Here is a 21,030-nt window from a genome sequence, read left to right as displayed (position 1 = left end):
GATTTCTCATCTGGAAAAGGCTAATCTGTGTGGCCAGCCAACCACAGCCAGATGCCAGCAATCAATTTATTGAGAGCCTACTACATTTTAGGCATTTTACCTGGCTCTTTTGATGATAAAAGTATAAGATTCAATTCCCATCTTCAAAGAGTGAGATCTATAATAGCTATGGGAAACAGATGAATATAAACATAATATTAGCATTGAATATATAAAATATAAGTAAAATATATAATGAGGCTAGGTCTCTCCCACATGGCAAGCTGATACTTTACTTACTGAGCTACACGGGAAGCTATATATATATATATATATATATATATATATATATATATATGTAATGAATTTTAAACATAGCATAGTGTTAGCAACTACTTAAAACTATTTAATAGAAAGTGCTATGGGGTCCATGAGAGAGTGGTTAATTCTATTTGGAGGAGAGAATGAAAGGGAAACTAGAGAAGGCAATGTGATGATAAGTAGATGCACTTTGAGACTTAAAAGTGGAATAGTGGTATAACATAAGATAAGGGATATGGTGTAGGAGTGGGCATTACAAAGAAGAAGAAACAACCTGAGAAAAGGCACTGGGTTGTGAAAGTGATTGGTGGGTTTGGAGATCAATGAATATTCCTGCAGAGATAAATCATAGGTGAAATAGCATATCTTACCTATGCCCCAAGGTGGTTGTGAAGATAGATTCAGATAATACAGTTGAGCCTCTTATAAATACAAGGCATTATGATAAAGTGCTGAGGACACAGTGGGCTTGGATGTCAGCCTATCTCCCTGTAGAGCACCTATTGCCCAGGAACAACTACATCTTGTTCATTCCTTCCCCATCCTCAGGACATGTACAGTGGCCTGGTGGGACCCTTGGCCATCTGCCGAAAAGGCATCCTGGAGCCCTACGGAGGACGACGTGACATGAACCGAGAATTTGCCTTGTTATTCTTGATTTTTGATGAGAACAAGTCTTGGTATCTGGAGGAGAATGTGGAAACTTATGGGTCCCAGGATCCAGGCCGTGTTAACCTACAGGATGAGACTTTCTTGGAGAGCAATAAAATGCATGGTCTGTAGAAAGGAACCTATCCCATTTCCTTACTGGTTTCATGGAGGTATTTTTGATAGGCCCATCACAACCTAAGGGAATGTAATCTCTGAAAGGTTAGGAAGGTGGAATGGGGACACATTAGAAGAAATGTCTAGTACTACAGTATTATCTATAATGTGGTTCATGTTAGATCAGGTGCTCAGAAAGCAGGAAGCTGACTCTATAAAGTTGCTGTGGTAACACGAGCACATTTTAACCTGTTAGAAAGTGCAAGACAGACATTTATGACCCTCAATGTACCTGGTGCACTGGCTGATTAGGGCCTCTCTACTTAAAAATTCTGAATTTAGTTTCTCAATATTATCTTGTTTCCTTGCCACTCTGGATCTGAGATATGTTTTATCAATGGATTCTAATATAGATAAATGAAGGACAGCTTGTCTTTTAATCTATTTTTGAAACAATGGTTATATTTACAGATGGAAGGATTGGAGAGAGAGCCTCAAAGAGCAACATACTGGGTTATATTACAAATAAGAACTTTTTGATGCTTAAATGGATTTTGGAGGGAAATTGTGCACCCAAACCTTCCTTTGTTCTACATATTTGTGTATCTTTTAAAAATAGAGAAAATCTCAACTAAGAGGAAGAATTTCAGTGCAGGGGAATGTAGTAGTGCAATATTTCTTTGATTTGAGGGTAAATTGAAACTTTGATAGCTACTCTACTGGAACTCAATAGTAGTATCTCATTGTCACACAAATTATAGCTATTTCCCCTTGATGGAAATATAAGTTATTCACATTGGATCTGTTGACTCAAATACATTACAGAGTGACTTTTTAGCTCCTTTCAAATCTGATAAATAAATTGCCCAAAACCAAATGGAATGAGGACACAGATCTTGCTAGTGCAGGGGTTTGGCTAATGCTCATTTCCATTTGATGTTTAAGTGTTTATTCATCCAACTCTTCAGATATCAGTCTACTTATCTATCAAGTATTTATTGAACACTCTCTGAATGTGGGCATTAGAGATAAAACAACAAAAAAAGTAATGTTGGAGTCTGAGAGCAAATAAATAAGACCTTCCTTCCTGTCTAGATTTCTGAACTAATTGAGAAAGAGACAGAGCTGCTTAAGATCAAATGTGAACTTACTGACAAAGCTAGTTGGCAAACTGAATTTAGTTTTGCAGCAAAATGGGCTTGCTAATACTGCCCCAACAATGGGTAGATTTTATGTCCTGTTATTGACATAGAGGGACAAAAACAGCCCTCCTTCTTTTCAGAGGCAAAATCTTCCCCATGATGGAATAACAAATCCATTTGCACCACTTCCAGTGGTCTGATCTAAGAGAGAGAAGATTCAGAATGGGGCTGAGTTGAGTATATTTAGTTCCTTTCTCAAATACAAAATTTGACTAGAGTAAATAAACAGGCTATAAATGTTCCTTCCATTATTTCCTCTCTTGGATGAAGAGTATCAATTATCTTCCCTCTATGAAAATATTAAAAGTGGAGAAGTTTATCCTGGGTATACTCTTGAAAGTGTGAATTAACACAGTGCTGAATGGTTTATTATCTTTAGAGCATTAGATGTGTCCTGGGAAGAAGCAGATAGGGAGTCCCATGCATTAATATCATTATTAATTCCAAGAATGTGACAAGTATTTTTTAACATATATTGTAGGATCAGGTGTCTGCTTGGTGTTCTGAAGAATACGAGTACAGTGTTATAGTATATACATTTATTTCCTGCTTATTAAAAACCTTCAACCTATTTGGGGATATGAAATTCCACAAATTAAAAGATAGATGAATGTAGGAGGCAGTTTCTAGTGAGTTCCAAAGAGTGATACAGATAGTACTGGAGGAGTTTAGATGTGGAAGAGGATGCAGAGAATGAGGGGTCCTAAGAGGAAAAAGATCAGGGAACTATTGTTAGAAGAAGTGAAAATATGACTGAGCTTTGAAAAGATGAGTAAAAGGAAGAATTTTTGAGAGGGAAGATCAGAAACACGAGCAAGAACACAAAGAACATGAATAAGGGGCCAAAATAAGGGATGGTTAAGAAATTACCCTAATTGAAATATGTTAGATAGTGTTAGACACATATGGGAAAGCTTGGGACTATATTTTGAAGGACCTTGTTGGACTTGATCTTTTGGGCGGGGCGGGGGGGGGGGTGGCTTTTAAGGTATTTTAAGCAGCAGAATGACATGGTCATACTAGTTATTAGAGAGACCACTCTTATAGCACCAATGTGGGAGATATATTGGAGAGGGACAAATGGAGTAGAAAAGAGAGAAGCTAGGAGGATGCTGCTGTCATCAGAGATGATAGGGATTATCTTTATGGTAGTGGCAGTGGTAAGTCGAAATGAGATATACAAAATACTTTTTCTTCTCTTACAGCCATTAATGGAAAGCTCTATGCCAACCTCATGGGCCTTACAATGTACCAAGGAGAACGAGTGGCCTGGTACATGATGGCAATGGGACAAGATATTGACCTACACACTGTCCATTTCCATGCAGAAAGCTTTCTCTACCGGGTGAGCTAGAAAGAGGGCTGAGTCCCTCAGGGGTGATTCTAGGAGTTATCTAATATCCATTGAGAAGGAAGAGGAAAGCAAGAAACAAGATAATAATCAGTTAAAAGATGAAAGGTATTGCACGTGGAGTATTGAGCAGAGAAATCTAGTTTGGGTTTGTATCCCAAGGTCAGTCATTGTCCTCCAAGCCTTATCTTTCCCCTTTGATACAAAAGAAATGAGTGGCTTATTTATGGGATAGGAAGATCAAAGGAATAAATGTTATCAGATCTCAGTCAGGGACTTGAGGCCCAGTGAGCAGTCATCCTAAGAGCAAGAAATTTAAGACAATTGTTTCATGATCTCTGAAAATCCTTAATCCATTCCTGAACTTCAATTCAAAAACTACATTGGACAACATGTGGGTTTTGAAGATTTTGTCTTAGGAAAGGGGGTTAGAGTTGTAGTCATTAATGAGTGGACTTGCTGACAAAGGTCCATATAGTCAAAACTATGGTTTTTCCAGTAGTCATGTATGGATGTGAGAGTTGGACCATAAAGAAGGCTGAGCACTGGAAAAATGATGCTTTCAAACTGTGGTGCTGTAGAAAACTCTTGAGAGTCCCTTGGACAGTAAGGAGATCAAACCAGGCAATCCTTAAGGAAATCAACCCTGAATATTCATTGGAAGGACTGATGCTAAAGCTGAAGCTGAAGTTCCAGTACTCTGGCCACCTGATGTGAAGAGCTGACTCATTGGAAAAGACCCTGATGCTGGGAAAGATTGAGGGCAAAAGAAGAAGGGGGCGACAGAGGATGAGATGGTTGGATGGCATCGCTGACTCAACGAGCATGAATTTCAGCAAACCCTGGGAGATAGTGAAGGACAGGGAAGCCTGGCATGCTGAAGTCCGTGGGGTCTCAAAGAATTGGACACAACTTAGTGATTGAATAACATAAAAGATTTAGAAATGCTGATAAAGGTGGTGGTATGGAAGATAAAGCAAACTGAGTTTTATTTCTAAAGGAAATACGTGGATCTTTCCTAGGGGTCAAGGCTTAAACCTGCTAAAATGTATGGATATACTAGTTTTTAGCCCCCTAATGAGAGTTGGAATTGATTTAACTTTGGGTCACTTTGAGAAAAGTAGGAAGAGAGAGTCTCCTCTGTTGAGTCAGTTTGTATGGGTGGGTTCACAGAGAAGATAGATAAGGTAGAATCTTTTAGCTGCTCTCTTGGAGTCCTATGTACCTGATGTGGATAACAAAGCCTTATACTTTCTATAAACTCTGAGATGATTGTTATACCCTTCACTTTTTCTCTCCCACCACCAATCTCTTTTGCAGAGTGGAGAGAGCTACCGGGCAGATGTAGTGGATTTGTTTCCAGGGACCTTTGAGGTTGTGGAGATGGTGGCCAGCAACCCTGGGACATGGCTGCTTCACTGCCATGTTACTGACCATGTCCATGCTGGCATGGAGACAGTCTTTACGGTCTTGTCCCAAAGAGGTAAAGCCTAACTATGCCATCTTCTAGTGTTGTATCTAGTCTATAAGAACCAGAAAATCCCAAGAAGTCTCTTGCATCTGTCATCTGATCCCAATAAGTACCAGGTTTTAAAACAAAACCCAGCCCCCCCCCCCCAGGTGTTCTGTCAACCTTGTTGCTCCCCTGGTCATGCCTCCTAATTTCTTCGACATCTGTTGAGCTCCAATGAATTGACTCAGCCTGAAACTGAGTGGGCTCTATGCATTGATGCTTAGTATAGACTTGCTTCCTTTCAACACATTTAATTTGTATATAAATTTATTACTTTAGAATTTATTAGGTACTAGCTAGTTCAAAGAATCTTGTTAATGAGGTTTTTTTTTTTTTTTTCTAAAGGAAGAAATATAATTCCAACAGCTACCCCTTAACTGGTTTGTTTGTGGAGACTGTCTAAGGCTTAAAAGAGATAATTAGCTTTCAATTAAAACTAATCCCAGACAGATGCTACCAAGGGTGGTAAAAAGTTTTCCTTTTATTTGTTATATGGAGAAGTAATAGCCAGGGTAGTTTCTTTATCAATCTTTATTCATCACCAAGAACATAGAAGAGTAGGTTGTGTTGAATTTTATGTCTTTGGGGTGTTAAAAGGTTGAGTCTCATTCTTGTGCCTCTTAACCTGAATCCAGTACTCATCATTATCCCCCTCCCAAGAGGCCCAATAGAAACTCTTAGGGCCCACAGAAATTCAGGGAGGTTTTTTTTGTTTGTTTGTTTTTGTTTAAGTCACGCTGTTTTGAAAACTATTGAGAGGTAATATTGAGAGGGGCTTCCCTGATAGCTCAATTGGTAAAGAATCCATCTACAATGCAGGAGACCATGGTTCAATTCCTGGGTTGGGAAGATCCGCTGAAGAAGGGATAGGCTACCCACCCCAGTATTCTTGGGCTTCCCTTGTGGCTCAGCTGGTGAAAAATCCACCTGTAATGCAGAAGACCTGGGTTTGATTCCTGGGTTGGGAAGATCCCCTGGAGAAGAGAAAGGTTATCCACTCCAGTATTCTGGCTTGGAGAATTCCATGGAGTGTATAGTCCATGGGATCGCAAAGAGTCGGACACGACTGAGCGACTTTCACTTTCACTTTACTTAATATTGAGGTAGGTATTCTGGGATTCCTTGCCACTGGCATTCTATCAGCATAAATAGAAAGTGGGAAAATGTCTTTAGGCATTCAAATAGGTCTAGAAAAGCATGGTAGAAAATACAACTCTTCCGTTTAACCCCAGGAAAGGAGACAAATGATTGTACATTATCATTTCCTATATCTTTGGAAAACTTTGTTCTCTGGTAACATATTGCTAGAATGTGTCTTCTAGCTACCACTATAGTACTACTCCCTACCTCAAAGACAAGCACATATAATTCTTTAGTGTGTTTTGTCAGTCCTTAGAATTAAAGTCAAGTGGCGAATTGTTGTATCACCAAGATCCTATAGATACAAAGCAATAGATTGTCTCCATGTGTAATGGCAGGTCATCTCAAATATGGACCATTTATTATATAAGACACTGCATCAATACATGTCATCAAGAAATGTCCATAAAGAATAGCTCATGTCTCTTTTTAATAATGAGCCAGTCCATAATTTTACCTATTTTTATTTTGTTTGTTTGACACCCTATAGTCTAATGTGATGTTGTTCCAGTTACATATGAGCTAACCAGGCCAACCAGAGAGAAGAGCTGAAGGCAGATAGGGAATAAAAGACTGATTGTTGGAAAAAGCTTCCTGTGGAAGTAGCAGAGAATGAAAGCCAAAGCTACAATAAAATATTAAAGTGGAGTAAGGCCATTTTTCTACTAAAAGGAGAGAGGAAAGGATGAATGTGTAGCTTTGGGTGAGAGGAAATGATCAATATGTAGGTTTGGGTGAAAAGTTTGACGAAAAAGATAGACTATTTCTGTCTGATGGGCTATGTTTCATCTGTAATGAAGTGAAAGACAGAGGTTAGAGTAAGGCGCTTGAGAAAAGTGGGCAAAGGTTTGAAATAACCACTCTTGGAAGTGGGGGGAAAAGTTACTCTGAGTGGTGGAAGATAAGTTCATTACTGCCAAGCAGCATTGAGGACTTAAATTTGTACCCAAATAATACTTACTTATACTTAAAAAAATAGAATACTTATATTTACAATTGTATGATGTTTCTCCACCAGCATTCAGGATATATATGAAAAAAGAAAATATAGTTACTGGGGTTTCAGCAAATGATTGTAACAGTCCAGGTAATCTAGTAGTTGAAGTGATAAACAATGGAGTCTAACCTGACTAGGAATGGAAGGAAAAACAAGATGAAGCTGGTGAGTTGGGGAAAAAAAACTGAACTGTCCAAGAGCTAGAGATCTTCATGAGAGGATAAAATAAAAGGTTAAATGGAGTAAGTTGCATTAGAACATAGAATAGAAGAGCATTGTTAGACATTTGAGATGAAGCAGTTCTGCATAATTAGGCCAATGTGACCAGAGTTAGAGTATATTTGAAATTTGTTGGGGTTAAGAGGTCCAAAAACTGTGAGACTTGAGTGTTAGATAGGTCAATACCTACAGTGGGAATTGAGGACAATAAAGACTGAAGCACGTACCGAAGACTTTCATGAATGAAGAGAACTGCTAGGTAACAGTGATAAGAAGTGGTTGCGTTTTTTTCTAGCCAAATATTGAGACTCAAAGGAGAAGGAAATGGCACCCCACTCCAGTACTCTTGCCTGGCAAATCACATGGACGGAGTAGCCTGGTAGGCTGCAGTCCATGGGGTCGCTAAGAGTCGGACACGACTGAGCGACTTCACTTTGACTTTTCACTTTCATGCATTGGAAGAGTAAATGGCAACCCACTCCAGTGTTCTTGCCTGGAAAATCCCATGGACAGAGAGGAGCCTAGTGGGCTGCCGTCTATGGGGTTTCACAGAGTCAGACATGACTGAAGCAACTTAGCATCAGCAGCAATGAGCCTCGAAAGACATGAGTCTTTGCAAAAAGGGGAGGAATAAGTGATCTCAAAGTAGTATTGAGAGGATGCAAAGGAAATATTGTCCTCAGAGAAGAGTTCAGCCCCTTTAAAGCAAGAAGAGGAAGAAATAGTCAGAGAGATTGAATATGTATGGATGGGTTTAACAAAGACCAGGGGCTTCCTGAAGGAAAGCTGGAAAAGTGTGGCAAAAATAACAATAATGAAGATGAAGTGCCAATAAATATGTTAATATTGGTAGAGTGGTGATTTACTTTTTGGACTCCCAAGCCTATACACTTGTTCATATTTGTATCAATGCTAAAAAATCAAATCCACATACCAATACTGACTTTGACTACAAGCTAGTTAATTCCAGTCACCTCCATTTTGCTTACTATATCACAGAGAGTTCCCTCCAATCAATGCTAACCTCCTACAACAAGCCTGTGAACAGGTAGGAAGAATAATAAGACTAACCTCTTTTTTTTTTTTTTCCTCCAGAACACTTAAGCACTACCACCACCATCCCTGAAGAGATTGGAAAAGGTAGGGAGAATGACACACAGATTTGGTACTTATATATGTTGTGCATTCGGGGAAAGGTGCAGCGCCTCTAGAAAATGGGCTTCACATGACTGAAAGCTGTACTACAATGCTAACAGGAAGAATCCTGAGATTTATTTAAGACTTCAGAAGCAAGAAATCTAAGGTTAAGCTTCCAGTTAAGCTTCCAGTTAAGCTTCTCTCGGCAGATTTATTCTCTCTGACCCCCATGCCCAGCCACTTTAGTTGAGGGAAATGGCCTCATCTCCAGTTGAAGGCTGCTATCTTATCCTCTCACCTAATATGTGAGGGGAAAGAAAATTCAAAGTCTTACTGAGTTGTGCATAAAGGAGCTACAGCACAGATATGAATTCCCCACAAGAACAGTGTGAAACTAAGACACATGGAATACTAAATAGTTGACTTTTGGGGACCAGCCATTTCTGCACTTCAAGAAAACAGAGATTCTTGTCCTATCCAGGCTAGGTTCAAATAATTATTTTACTTTCTTCCTCATTTGCATCTAAACTGAGAAAGATTCAGAAAGTTATGAAGGTCTAGATCAGATTTTAGAGATCTTCAGTTCAGTCTGGAAATTTTTCAGCTCTATTTGGAAAAGACCTGATGACCTGCCTGGGCTTCCCAGGGGACTCAGTGGTAAAGAACTCGCCTGCTAGTGCAGGAGATGCAGGTTCAATCCTTGGTCCAGGAATATCCCCTGGAGAAGAAAATGGCAACCTACTCAGTACTCTTGCCTGGAAAAACCCCATCAACAGAGGATCTTGGAGGGCTACAGTCTATGAGTCACAAAAGTTGGACACAACTTACTGACTGAACAATTATATGCCTAAGTATCTTAAAAACAGTCAACCAGGAAACTAGGTTATGTTCTCCAGGGGTTAGGGAGTGGAAAGGTGAAGCAGAGAGAGCAGAGTGTCATACATATATGTGTATGTATATACATATTTGCAGGCTTCTCTGGTTACTCAGACAGTAAAGAATCTGCCTGCAGTGCAGGGGACCTGGGTTCAATCCCTGAGTTGGGAAGATCCCCTGGAGAAGGAAATGGCAACCCACTCCAGTATACTTGCCTAGAGAATTCCATGGACAAAGGAGCCTGGTGAGCTACAGCCTATGGAGTCGCAAAGAGTGAGACATGACTAAGTGACTAACACACATGCATATACATGTTTTGTACATACATTTGTATATACATTTGTACATACCAGTATGTACATACAAACATATATCTTCATAAGCTCTTGCTTGTTTTACAATGTTGAACAGTGGGAAAACCCCCTCAGAACTGGTGATCTAAAAAAGTCCAGGATTTTCTACATGAGAAACTGAGAGATGGAAAGTGATTTTTCTAAGGTCACAAGAGAAGTAAGTCAGTGGTGGAATGTGAACTCAAGACCAGGATGTTTCCCAGCTTCTGACTGAACTCATTTTATTACATCTTCTCTCAGTTCTGTAAGAATATTGATTCATCCAAGTATACATTCATCAAACACATGCTGACTGCCAGACACACCAAAATAATAAGACATAATAACCATTTTCGAGGAGATTCAAAGTAGAATGAGACACAGAAACAATAATTGTAGTTCTGGATGCTATACATTATTTTTAAAGGTGGGGGGAAATAGTAACAACTGATCAATTATTGTGCATTTGCTATCTTCCAAGAACTATGTTGAATATTTATAAATATTAACTCAAACCTCACAATAAACATTAAAATTAAGCACGCTGGAGAGGGTGTGGAGAAAAGGGAAACCTCTTACACTGTTGGTGGGAATGCAAACTAGTACAGCCACTATGGAGAACAGTGTGGAGATTCCTTAAAAAACTGGAAATAGAACTGCCTTATGATCCAGCAATCCCACTGCTGGGCATACACACTGAGGAAACCAGAAGGGAAAGAGACACGTGTACCCCAATGTTCATCACAGCACTGTTTATAATAGCCAGGACATGGAAGCAACCTAGATGTCCATCAGCAGATGAATGGATAAGAAAGCTGTGGTACATATACACAGTGGAGTATTACTCAGCCATTAAAAAGAATACATTTGAATCAGTTCTAATGAGGTGGATGAAACTGGAGCCTATTATACAGAGTGAAGTAAGCCAGAAGGAAAAACATAAATACAGTATACTAACGCATATATATGGAATTTAGAAAGATGGTAACAATAACCCAGTGTACAAGACAGCAAAAGAGACACTGATGTATAGAACAGTCTTACGGACTCTGTGGGAGAGGGAGAGGGTGGGAAGATTTGGGAGAATGACATTGAAACATGTAAAATATCATGTAAGAAACGAGTTTCCAGTCCAGGTTTGATGCAGGATACTGGATGCTTGGGGCTAGTGCACTGGGACGACCCAGGGGGATGGTATGGGGAGGGAGGAGGGAGGAGGGTTCAGGATGGGGAACACATGTATACCTGTGGCAGATTCATTTTGATATTTGGCAAAACTAATACAATTATGTAAAGTTTAAAAATAAAATAAAATTTAAAAAATAATTTTAAAAAATTAAGCATGGTTATTATCCTCATTTTATAAAAGAGGAGACAGAAAGCCAGAATTGAGGGTAGCTTGGGTCAATTGGCCCAAGCAAGTAAACTGTTGGATTACAAATAGTACAGGTGCTTTGGGCAAACCAAATAGAGGATCATTATTTTTTTTCTAAGTTGTGGGGTGTGCATTTTAATATTTTCCATAAATATAACCCAAACTGAGACATGAACATTATTAATTGTCTAGCTGAATTGATGAAATCTTTGCTGAGACCTATAATGTTTTAAGCTGGGGATAGAATGGTAAGGAAGAAGAAAAGCTGTTCAGGCAAATGAGCAGCATGAGAAAATCTTGAAAGCCTGAAAAAAGGATCACCTATTCTGCAGAACAAGGAATGAGTTGTTATGGCTGAAGAGTAGCAATTAAGAGTAGGGTAGGTTAGAACGTGATTCTGAGAGTTGGAATGTCTGATTTGAGTCTGAGCTTTATTCCATGGGCTAATCGGGGGTCATCAAATGTTCATATGCTGGGGACTAAGAAAATTAGATATTTCACCTAGAAATATCAATGTGACATCAGTGTTATAATGACTCAAAGATGCAAGAGACCAGACAGAACATTGGCACACTCTTATCATGGCCCAATTGTCAAAGTGAGTATTGATAAGCTAGATAATTGAGTCAAACTGCTTCGCAGGAGATTCTACCTACTACTACTAGTTCTACCTTCTGGAGCCATGCAACAAAAATTCTTTTTTTTTTTTTTTGCTACATCATAAGCCTTTATATATTTTAGGAAATATGTCAAGGCCCTTCTCACTCTGAGTCCTAGTTCTTTGTATGGGGGCATTGGAGCTTCAGTGCTTCTTAAGGATTTTCTCAACTATGTCGTTTTGTTACGTTGATTCCCTATAACCACTGAGTCTATCATCACTGGCTGATCTTTTGAGGTATAAGAACCGTTCTTCTGTCCTATTTGGATGAGCTTATTTCTCCTCTTCCAGAGTTGATTATAAAATATGTCTTCAGGAGTACTCTCCAGCCCATGGTTCCCATTTTCCTCTTGTTCCATTTCAGTAGCAATTCCCAGAAACATTGGAGAAGGCAGTGTGAAGATGCTGGGCATGCAAATCCCTATAAAGGATATTGAGATGCTGACTTCTGTCTTGATTGCCATGGGTGTCATTCTCCTGCTCATTGCTCTGGTTCTTGGAGGTGTGGTGTGGTACCAGCATCGTCAGAGGAAGTTACGGCGCAACAGGAGGTCCATCCTGGATGACAGCTTCAAGCTTCTGTCTCTCAAGCAGTAACAGCTGGATCTTGGAACTGCACATCTGGAATATACTCTCAGCAGGCCATGGACTAGCAGCTGACATGCATTTAAAGGGTATGAGTTGTAGAAAAGGCAGAGGAAGGAATCAAACTCATCTGAGTATTTCTTCACTTATTTATTTGTATGGAAATTGTACTCTTTCTTTTTCTTTAGTTTCTTTGTTCCACTTGGGCATCTGGGGCTGAGTCCCCTGGAATCTCATATCACAAATTTCAATAGCTAGATTATATCACCCACTGACACTTGGAATATCTGGTAATTTCTAAAAACTGAAACATTTTCTCACAAAGTAGATGCCAAAAGTAAGGTTCATTGATTAAGTCTCTATTGCTTTCCAGAACTTAGGCAAATTTTTTCTGAACCAAGGCTAAGTGAGCTGTGACAATAATCCATATCTAAAGACTAAGAACATAGCATGATGGGAAATAAGTGAGGTAGGATTTAAAGATCCAAATTATATTTTTACTTTTCTTGAGAGTGGACCATTTTTGTTAAGTGGGTAAATGCAATATTACTGCCAAGAGCAACTACAACCTCTGGGGACAGAAACTCCTCAGGAAGCCAGTATTCCAAGTTCTTGGTACAGTTGCACTGAAGGGAATGTTGAGTGTCCTCTCCATGCTTTCATCAGAAGATTCTACATATTAAAGTGCTTGTTATAACACCATAAGAGTGAACTTGTTGATTTTGACTGTCTCTGTGGTCTCTTGAAGGTTGTGATTGTTGCTGAAAGAGAGAGCATTCGGTGAGACTGGTGGAAGTGTTTAGGGGTGGGCATAGAATGAGTCTGCCTATCCTTTGTGGATGCTTCAAGTTTGTGTTTGGAAAGTGAAGAAGCTGTCCCGGAGGAGATCTCAAGATCCATAAGTGCCAAAAATATCATAGATGCTAAGAAATGTTGCCAGAGGGAAATAGAGGGCTGAAACTAGGTTCAAACCTTTACACTGGGCAAGGAGAGGAGGGCACAGATCTAGTGAGCTCTTTTGGTAGTTGGGGGTATGAGATGTCTACTTGCAATTTTATAGAGTCCTTCCTCTGGTAATTTAAAGCAATATTCCTTTGTCACAAGTTCAACCCTCTCTAAAACCTCGGTCAAAGAACACAGAAAAGACCCATTCTTACTATGGTATCCACTGTATCATTTTACATGACAAATAGAGAATGGAAGAAGCATCAGGACAGTGAAAACAATAACTTAAATCTATTGTGTTTTATATTTTACAAAACATCTAATACCTAATTGCATTTGACTTCCATTAGTTCTATCAGGGTGACATTTTTGCTGTACTTTTCAGCAAGCAAATGATAAGAGAAAGTGATTTTTACCTCAGGCCATTCAGCTAAAAACTGAGTGAGGATTCAAACCTTCATCTATTCAACTCCAAATATCTGCTTCATCCTTCTATATCATGGAAACTCCACTAATCTCCATCATTCATTATCCATATTGGATCCAACTTCCCTCTTTTTGTCTTTCCAGCAAACTTATCTGCCAAGTTAGCAACCCTCTGAAGTGTAGAAACCCGCAGAAATGGTGTTGAGTTGATAAATAATGTTGAAAGTTGGATGATAAAACACAAGCCAGAGCCTATCATTCCTCTTGGTTAACTCTGGTCAATGGCTTTATGTCAGGCTTTACTGGAAATCTCAGAAACATATCGGGGGTAAAGGTGGGAGAAGATTTGGACTGTTAATGATAAAATCAAATTAGGGTATTTTAGCCATTGCATCATCAATGAAATAAACAACAGAACTCTGTTGGTGTATTGTTAACATGAAGGTTATTGAAAACCCAGTCCACTCTGGGAACTCTACTCAATTATTAGCTGTAATTTGTATGCAGCTGGAAGGTTGTTAACTTGGTCTCAGTCATGAATCTGAGACAAAGAGAAATAGGTGGGATGGAGATACATTTCTTTTGAGTGTGTAATCCTACTCCAGATTGAGGAATATAAGCTAAAGTCCATATATTTCAGAAAGGGATACATTTTTTAATTTTTTTGTGGTGGTTTTGCTCCTTGTGGGGATGGAGGAGATGTTTTTGACAATTAAGTGGCACTTCCAATCATTCAATTGCTCAAGTCAAAAAGCCCCAAAGTCTGCACATTAGTAAATCTTGTTTTTCCTACAAAATAACTTTAATTTGTTCATTTGTTTCTATCTTCACTGCTACCAAGCACAGCCATCTGCTACCTGGACTTGTGTGTTATCCCCCTGCTTATTGCTTTACATTCACTCTGTGTGCATGTTAAGTCACTTCATTTGTGTCTAACTCTGTGCAAACTTATGGACTATAGCCCTCTGGACTCCTCTGTCCATGGAATTCTCCAGGCAAGAATACTGGAGTGAGTTGCCATGCCCTCCTCTAGGGGATCTTCCTGACCCAGGGATTGAACCTGTGTCACAGAAAACTGATGGTTGAAAAGCATAAATTGGACTTCCAGTTTAGATGAGCTACCATAGACATCTCTCTCTGGTGATAAATAAACACTGGGAATTTTTTTAAAAACAATGATGTAAGGACTAAAAAAGATAGAAAAGAAGAAGGGAGCCTGGAGAAGAATAGAGAAGCACAATAACAGGGCATCTTTGCAGCCCAAAGTAAAAACAAAAGGAGTTCTAGTGACAACCCCAGGTGGATTTGGGGACTCTGGAATGAGGGACTGGGGCCTTGCTTATGTCAAGTAGTCTTGGAAATTGCTCTTCATCTCTATTGGCCAGAGACTCCCCTCCTCCAATTAGACATGAGAAAGAAACAGTAAGGGGAATCTCAACATAGCAAGTTTCAGCCCAGGAAGTACTCTTTGTGCCTGCAAGATGGAGAATCCCTTTTCCTATTCAGAGACAATAAGTAGCTCTGGCAGAGATCAACAGGAGCCTCAGTGACACCAGAGAAACCAAGCAAAATAGAAAAGTAAAGCAAAGTCTCTGAAAGTTGCATAGCCATTTTAACACAAAATTATGCCAGTACTTGTGCTAAACACAAACAGGGTTATTGCCTCATAAAATAGATTGTTTTAATATGGTTCAGAGCTCCATCATACCAAGAGCCAGGAAAATCACAACTTCAATGAGAAAAGACAATATACTTTATGAGTGTCCTCTCTGTGGGCTTTGTGTGTCCTGTTGTGGTGGGTCTGATTACTGTGAAGACACTGGTAGGTGGGACTGTTCTCTTGTCCAGTTGGCTGCCAGGCAGTCTTGTGAACAGTCTTTGAGCCACTGGTTGACAAGGCCATGTCCTGGTATGGCTCTGTTCACAGTCAGGGGGGTCCAGGTCTTGGTGCTGAGCCACAGACAGGTTGTGGCCATGTCACAGGGTAACTGGCTACTAAGCCCCAGGAAGATCTCAGAGCTAGTGCTGGTCCACCAGTGTGTATGGCAAGGTCCCAGGATGGCTGACTCTGGTGTCAAGGATCCCAGAACAAATGTTGATTGGCTGCTGGGTAGGGCCAGGCCCAGGATATCCTGGGTACTGTTGGCCTGCTAGAGAATGGGGTGGATATTGACACAGCTAGATGAAAGCCTGCTGAAGTCCCAGAGCTGGTGCTCATACACAAGTAGTGAAGCTAGATCCTAGGTCTAGTGCTGGTCAACTGACTTTCAGAGTGAAGTCTCAGGTCCCTGGCTAAAGCCAGAGGTTCCCAGAGCTGGTGTTGGCTTATTGGTATCCAGTTCCAGGGCCCATGGTGACCCAGGGCAAATGCCAACACACTGGTGGATGGAGCTAGGGATTTAAGTCACTTTGCATGGCCCTGGTAGTCCTGGAGTTGGTATAGGTAGGTGGACAGGGCAAGGTACCAGGGAATCCTTGGGCTGGTGCCAGGCTACTGGTGATTACATTGTATCTTATCACAGCTGCATGCAGGGCCTTGTTGATCCAAGAGCTGATGCCTGCCTGCTGGTGGGTGAGTCCTGGTGCCAAGTTTAGTGCCAGCATACTGGTTGGCAAAATCAGATCCTGGGGTCTCTGTCTATGGGACCTAGAGTTTCTGGAGCTGAAGTTGTCCTACTGGTGGGCGATACCAGGACTCAGGGGGTCCTGGAGCTTGTGCCCAAGCCCTGGTGGATGATGATGGATTCCAGGTCTAATAATGATCCACTGGTGGGTGGGGGTCATTCCTGGGTCCTCTGGTGGGTGAGTCCAATTCTGGAAAGGCTTGGTGGTGAGAATCTTACAGAAGCTGACCTGCTGGTGAGTAGGCCTGTGTTTCTACTCAGCTAGCTGCTTGACCTGGAGTGTCCCAGACCTGGTGCCAAATTGCTGGAGGGCAGGACTAGGTTCCAGAACTAGTAAGCAACAGGGAGGATTCCAAAATGGTACTTACCAACACCAGTGTCCTCTTAGTATGATGTGTGTGTTTATTAGTTATTCAGTCATGTCTGACTCTTTGCGACCCCATGGAAAGTAGCCCACCAGGCTCCTCTGTCCCTGGAAATCTCCAGGAAAGAATACTGGAGTGGGTTGCCATTCCCTTCTCCAGGTGATTTTCCCAACCCAGGGATTGAACCCAGATCTCCTGCATTTCAGGCAGATTCTTTACCAACTGAGCCACCAGGGAAACCCTCTTGGTATGATGAGTTCCCATATATTGCTGCTTCCAGTGTCAATGTTCTCAGGGTGAGTTTCAACCATCTCCTGCCTCTCTAAGTGGTTCCTGAAAATCGGTAAGTAGACCTCACCTAGGTACCTTTTAAATTAATGATTCTGATCTGGATATCAGAGCATGTGAAATTTTGTGTGTGTCCTTTAAGTGTGGAGTCTCTGTTTCCCATAGCCCTCTTTCTCTCCCAAAAGTAAGTCCTACTGGCCTTCAAAATCAAATGTTCTATGGGTCATCTTACTGGTACAGGACTGGTTCAGCTGGAGAGCCCAGATATGTGGCTCATTCCCTTAAGCCTTGGGAAGAACCACTTCAATTGTGCTTATCCTCCTTTTATGGTCATCTACCAGGGAATATGGGTCTCAATTTTATATATATATGTGTATATATATATATATACATATAAAAGATCTGTCTTTCCTACTCATCTTGTTGTGATTCATTATTTATATCTTTAGCTGTAGCAGATCATTTCTGCTAGTCTTTGGGGTTGCTCTCATAGATAGTTGTTCTATAAATAGTTGCAATTTCATTATGCCCATGGAAGGAGGTGAGATCAGGGTCTTCCTAGTCAGCCACCTTGGGCATACCTCCATCCAATCTCTTGTTACAACTTGTAAAAAAATTAAGACAGTGTTTTAGATATCATTTTCCAGTACAGAAGACAGTTATAACTAAAGTGCTCTAAAAGCAAATGGAAGAACCAGATAACTGGGAGGGATTAGGAGGAATATCAAAGAGAATATACTTCAGCTGAATCTTGAAGGATGAGGAGAAACTTGGTAGATAGGTGAAAAAGCATTCCAGGTCAGACTAAGAGAGGGCTTGAGAATGTACTATATCTTTAGAATGTAATATAAAATTCAAATTATAACAAGTCTAATGGAGAAACACTGCTTTTCCCCACTAAATGTGCTTTTCATCAATTGTATCCCATTTTAGCAAATATCACCATCTATGAAGCTATTCAATGTGGAAACTTGAGTAATCTGTCAGCCCTCCCTATCTTGCACTTTTCAATTCCAATCTAAACATAATTTGTACCAGTTGTATATTAAAAATATATCCAAAACCAATCTATTTTAAAAAATTCTACACCCCACCCAAGTACAAGCCACTATCACCTTTCAACTGAATAGATATAATAGCCTCTTCCCTGTTAATACTTTTACCCTTGCATTTCCACTTTTCATCCTTTCTACAGCAAACTGTGAGATCTTATAAAAGTATAGTTTGGATATCACTCCCATTCTTAAATTTATTTTTAATTGGATCATAATTACTTTCCAGTGCTGTGTTGGTTTCTGCCATACAACATCACAAATCACTCATAACTATATGTATATATAAATATCCCTTTCCTCTTGAGGCTCCCTCCTACCAATCTCCCAATCTTGACCCTCTAGGTCATCAGAGAATGCCAGGCTGGACTCACTGTGTTATAGCAACTTCCCACTAGCTATCTATTTTACACATGGTAATGTATATAGAGAGCTTCCCAGGTGGCTCAGTGGTAAATAATCCACCTGGCAATACAGGAGATGCAGTTTTAATATTTGGGTTGGGAAGATCTCCTGGAGGAAGAAATGTCCACCTACTCCAAGATTCTTGCCTGAAAAATCCCATGGACAGAGGAACCTGGTGGGCTACACTCCAAGGGGTTGCAAAGAGTCAGACACAACTTAGCGACTAAGCACTCACAGTGTGTATATGTCAATGCTACTTTCTCAATTTTCCCCACACTCTCCTTCCCCTGCTGTGTCCACAGATCCATTCTCTACATCTCTATCTCCATCCTTTTCTTGCAAATAAGTTCAATAGTACTATCTTTCTAGATTACATATATATGTATTAATATATGATATTTGTTCTTTTTTTTTTTCTGACTTACTTAGCTCTGTATAAAAGGCTCTAGGTTCATTCACCTCATCTTAACTGACACAAATTCATTTCTTTTTGAGGCTGAGTAATATTCCATTGTATGCATGCACCAAAACTTCCTTATCCATTCATCCATTGATGGACATCTAGGTTGGTTCCATTTCCTGGCTATTGTAAATTGTGCTGCAGTGAACACTGGAGTACATGTGTCCTTTTCTATTAAAGTTTCTTCAGGGTATATTCCCAGTAGTGGTATTGCTGGATTATATGGTAGTTTTATTCCCATTTTTAAAAAATCATCTCTATACTGTTCTTCATAGTATCAATTCATACCCTCACCCTAGAGTAAGAGAGTTCTCTTTTCTTCACATCCTCTCCAGCACTTATTGTTTATAGACTTTTTGATAATGGCCATTCTGACCAGGGTGAGATGATAGCTCAGGTTTTTAATTTGATGATTTCTCATTTCTTGAGGTAGGCTTGTATCACTATAAACTTCCTTGTTGGCACTGCTTTTGCTGCATCCCGGATCCCCTAGAGGAGGGCATGGCAACCCACTACAGTATTCTTGCCTGGAGAATCCCATGGACACAGGAGCCTGGCAGGCTACAGTCCATAGGGTTGCAAAGAGTTGGATATGCCTGAAACAACTTAATATGCATATGTTTTAGATTTTAGTGTAGTGTCATTTGTTTCTAGGTATTATTTTTCTTCCTTGATTTATTCAGTGACCTCTTGTTCATTTACAAGCATATTGTTTGGCTTCCATTTGTTTGTATTTTTTACAATTATTTTTCTAGTAATTGATATTTAATCTTAATTGATATTTAATCTCATAGTTTTGTTGTCATAAAAAAATTTCTGTTGCTGTTGTTCACTCGGTCATCTCCAATTCTTTGTGACCCCATGTACTGCAGCATGCCAGGTATCTCTGTCCTTCACTATCTACCTCCTGGAGTTTGCTCAAACTCATATCCATTGAGTCAATGATGCCATACAACCATCTCATCCTCTGCTGCCCCCTTCTCCTCCTGCCCTCGATCTTTCCCAGCATCAGGGTCTTTTCCAATGAGTCAGCTCTTTGCATCAGGTGGCCGAAGTATTGGAGCTTCAGCTTCAGCATGAGTCTTTCCAATGAATATTCAGGCTTTATTTCCCTAAGGATTGACTGATTTGATCTCCTTGCTGACTCTTGCTTTCAAGAGTTTTCTCCAGCACTATAATTCAAAGCAATCAGTTCTTCAGCTGTTGGTCTTCTTTATGGTCTAACTTTCACATCTGTACATGACTACTGGAGAAAAAAACATATAGACTATATGGACCTTTGCAGCAAAGTGACGTCTCTGCTTTTTAATACACTGTCTAGCTTTGTCATAGCTTTTCTTCCAAGGAGGAGGCATCTTTTATGTTACAAAGGCTTGATTTGTGACCCAAGATGCAGTCTATCCTGGAGCATGTTCTGTGTGTGCTTGAGAAAACAACTGTATTTGCTCCTTAGAAATGGAATGCACTGTAGGTATCAATTAGGTGAATCTGTCTAATGTGTCATTTAAGGTTTTTGTTTCTTTATTGATTTTTTTTGTCCTTTAGTGTGAATGACATGTTAAAGTCCCCCATTATTATTTACTCTCAGTTTCCCCTTTTATGGTTGATAGCACTTGCCTTATGTATTGAGATGCTCTTATGTTGAGTCCATATGTATTTATAGTTGTTATATCTTCCTCTTGGATTGATTCTTTGATTATTATGCAGTCTCCTTCCTTGTTTCTTGTAATAGTATTTATTTTAAAGTTTATTTTACCCAAAGTGAATATTTCTACTCCTACTTTCTGTTTATTTCCATTTGCATGAAATATTTTTTACAGCCTTTAACTTTTAGTCTGTATGTGTCCCTAGATCTGAAGTGTGTCTCTTAGGGCCAGCATATATATGGATCTTGTTTTGTACCCATTCATCCAGTCTGGGGCTTTTGATTGTAGTCTTTAATCCATTTACATTTAAGATAATTAATGATATGTATGATCCTATTACCACTTACTTCATTGTTTCATGTTTTTTTT

General features: G+C 39.8%; 1 protein-coding gene across 9 annotated transcripts in view; it reads left to right on the top strand.

The window, feature by feature from the left end:
* HEPH (hephaestin) overlaps positions 1 to 13,155 on the top strand; it is a 146,075-nt gene extending 132,920 nt beyond the window's left edge. For 5 of the 9 annotated variants that reach the window (XM_061410290.1, XM_061410292.1, XM_061410294.1 and 2 more), the window contains 5 exons: positions 850 to 1,075; positions 3,473 to 3,612; positions 4,939 to 5,101; positions 8,583 to 8,627; positions 12,230 to 13,155. In XM_061410290.1, coding sequence (XP_061266274.1) covers positions 850 to 1,075; positions 3,473 to 3,612; positions 4,939 to 5,101; positions 8,583 to 8,627; positions 12,230 to 12,462 — 807 coding nt within the window. In that variant the 3' untranslated portion in view covers positions 12,463 to 13,155. The remainder of the gene's footprint in view (positions 1 to 849; positions 1,076 to 3,472; positions 3,613 to 4,938; positions 5,102 to 8,582; positions 8,628 to 12,229) is intronic. The other 4 variants (XM_061410293.1, XM_061410289.1, XM_061410296.1 and 1 more) reach the window with 3 other exon arrangements.
* The last annotated feature ends 7,875 nt before the right edge of the window (positions 13,156 to 21,030 follow it).

This window comes from Bos javanicus, chromosome X, assembly GCF_032452875.1.
Source record: "Bos javanicus breed banteng chromosome X, ARS-OSU_banteng_1.0, whole genome shotgun sequence".
Taxonomy (NCBI): Eukaryota; Metazoa; Chordata; class Mammalia; order Artiodactyla; family Bovidae; genus Bos; species Bos javanicus.
Note: the sequence above shows the minus strand (reverse complement) of the source record. Positions and strands in the feature narration are given on the sequence as shown.